The 2,827-nt window shown below is 30.6% G+C and overlaps 1 protein-coding gene across 1 annotated transcript in view; it reads right to left on the reverse strand.

Annotated features, from left to right (window-relative positions):
- Positions 1 to 453: 453 nt before the first annotated feature.
- LOC105621965 (carbonic anhydrase 9-like) overlaps positions 454 to 2,827 on the reverse strand; it is a 7,190-nt gene continuing 4,816 nt past the window's right edge. The window contains exons 5-6 of the mRNA XM_012203398.1: positions 1,590 to 1,817; positions 454 to 624 (exon numbers count right to left, since the gene is read on the reverse strand). Coding sequence (XP_012058788.1) covers positions 454 to 624; positions 1,590 to 1,817 — 399 coding nt within the window. The remainder of the gene's footprint in view (positions 625 to 1,589; positions 1,818 to 2,827) is intronic.

Consider the following 2,827-nt stretch of genomic DNA (forward strand, 5'->3'; position numbering starts at 1 on the left):
GCCAGCATAAGAATGCTATTTCTCTGTTAACATGGCTCGTGATCATCCGATTAGGAGTATCAGCATGCAAAAAATTTTATAGGTGATTTAATGGCTGCGTCCAGCGGACTCAACAGTTGAGTAAGCGCTCGCTGTTATTGGTGTATTCTTTTAGATTATCCAATCAGTATTTTAGATCTGAACGCAGCTATTAAATTGTCATGTAAATGATTAATCTGTAAGCTATTATGAATTTTATAATTCATATAATAGTGTAATAATTCGTTATAATAGTGAGAAAGAGACTAGTTAAAAATACTTTGTATTAAGTATTTAAAGGGAGCTTTCTATCTTGTGATTGAATTCGAACAATCAAGTAACAGAAAAAATAAAATGAATAAATGAATTTCGTAACAAGAAATATTTTACAAGTTGAAAAATAAGAACAGAAATGATCGATTTTCGATTATTATATTACACCCAGAACCAACTTAAATTTGTAAAACCATCGTGTTTGATATCTTTCATCGAGACTGTTGGGTCTAATCTTCTAATATATATTTTACGTTGACCAATATCTTGTAATAATCTAAAATTATCGCCCAAAATTCCCTCGCCGTTTAAGAGTTTCCGGAACATGTTCATCTATGATGAAATAGATAAATAAATTCATAAATGTAGTATAATATATGAGTTTACATGTATGTTATAAATCACATAAATATATACAGAGTGAGTAAATGTCCCGGACCGGTGAAATATGTCGAAAACTAAGCATTTCCGAAAGAAATGTTTCCTACAAAAGTTGTAGGATTTCAAATGATCTATTTACTGATCTATTTACTGATTTGGTTAATCTATCCTTGTTGTGCCGCCAAGGTTAGATCAAGCATCGATTTTTTTTAATGGCACACTTTATTTTTGATTCCAGAATCTAATAGCTGGTGTTAAGAACATTTTAAAACAATAAAGTTATTTTTCATAAAATACTTTCGAGTTATAAGGCTTGAAAGTTACCGCCGGCATTATGCAAAGTGTCTGACCGATGGCTAAAACTTCTTGAATGTTGTTCAGGATCATGTCCTGAACAATTCAAGAGGTTTTATCATCGGTCAAACACTTTGCGTAATGCTAATGCCAATGATACTGTGTAATTTTCAAACCTTATAACTCGAAAAGTATTTTATAAAAATAATTTTATAGTAGTATTTGAAAAACTCTTGACACCAGCTATTATAGATTCTGGAATCAAAAATGTGTGCCATTTCAAAAAATCGATGTGATTTTGATCTGATCTTGGCGACGCAACAAGGTTAGATTGACCAAATCAATGAATAGATCATTTAAAACTCTATAACTTTTGTAAGGAAACATTTCTTTCGGAAATGCTTAGTTTTCAAGATATTTCACCAATCCTTTTTACTCACTCTATATAAGAGAGCGTCTATATAATATCTGATCCTTGTTGAAAGTGAATTATTTTAATTATTTGAAATAATAAAAAAATTGTATCATTGTTAAAAAGTTGTTTTAAAAAAGAGAGAAATGCTAAATATGTATGTATTTGTGCGTAATCGTAATAAAACATGATTAAAGTGTAAGTAACATACCTGACGAAAGGATATTGGAATTGGATTGGCGAAAATGTGCCAAGTGACTACTTCACAACAAGGCGGAGTTGTGAAAGATCCTTTGTATGTGTAAAAGACATCGGTGTTTGATGGTATTAGGGATGCTAGAGTGAGATATATATTGACCGATAACTCTGTATGTGCCCATTGCACATCAGGTAACTTACTTATAAACGGTTGAAGACGCTCGTTGTCTTCATCTTGTAACTGAAATTAAGCATGTAATTATACTTAGACATAATAGAATTTTATAGGCATAATAGATTTCCTCGATTTCATGAATCTTTAAAATTAAATAAGTTTTTGATAAACTTTTATTTAATTTTTTATTTGTAATTCACAAAAGTACTTAGATATATTATATTAATTCAGTGCTCGCAAAGATTTGCACATTTCGGGCTGATTCCCCACTATCGCTCGAAGCTCGGCCATCGAGTTTCAAGCTGATATAGCTTTATAATATATCGAGAAGTTTCTATATTGTCTTTATATAATTGTTTAACAACTCTTTTTTTAAACAATTACATAAAGATAGTGTTACATATGCTAAGAGAATGTTAACAATTAATCGTTAATCAAGAATTTAAAATGATAAAATTATTCGCTTATAGAAGAAAATAGTTATTGCGAATATATATATTAGGTGGGAAAAAGTTCGTGGCGTTTTTCCCGTTAGATATATATATATATATATATATATAGATAGATAGATAGATAGATAGATAGATAGAATCCTTGTTATTTGAGACTTTGTAAGATTTCGTATGGAAAACACGGAATTTCCACGTGTTTCCTGACTTTATTCTTCGCAAGTCTGTTGTAGAAACTTCTCGATGTAAATTTATAACAATTATTGAATGGTTTCTAGTAGGCAAGAATTATTATGACAAAATATATTAGTTACTCTAGAAACTTCTCGATGTAAATTTATAACAATTATTGAATAGTTTTTGATAGGCAAGAATTATTATGACAAAATGTTTTAGAAAATAATTTAATATTTTATTTTTTTAAGAAAACAAAAATTATTTTGCAAGAAAAATATTCTTTAATAATGTATGGAACGACCTTCGCGCGTTTAAGCTCCAGAGACGCTCGTAAGCCAGAGCGTCACGTGAGCGCCCGGTAGCTCGGCTGAGCGGTAGTGGGGATGGCGTGCCGGAATCGGCCCGAAATGTGCAAACTTTGCAAGCACTGTATTAATTGTGTAAAAATAT

Source organism: Atta cephalotes, assembly GCF_000143395.1.
Source record: "Atta cephalotes unplaced genomic scaffold scaffold00038, whole genome shotgun sequence".
In the NCBI taxonomy this organism is placed as follows: domain Eukaryota; kingdom Metazoa; phylum Arthropoda; class Insecta; order Hymenoptera; family Formicidae; genus Atta; species Atta cephalotes.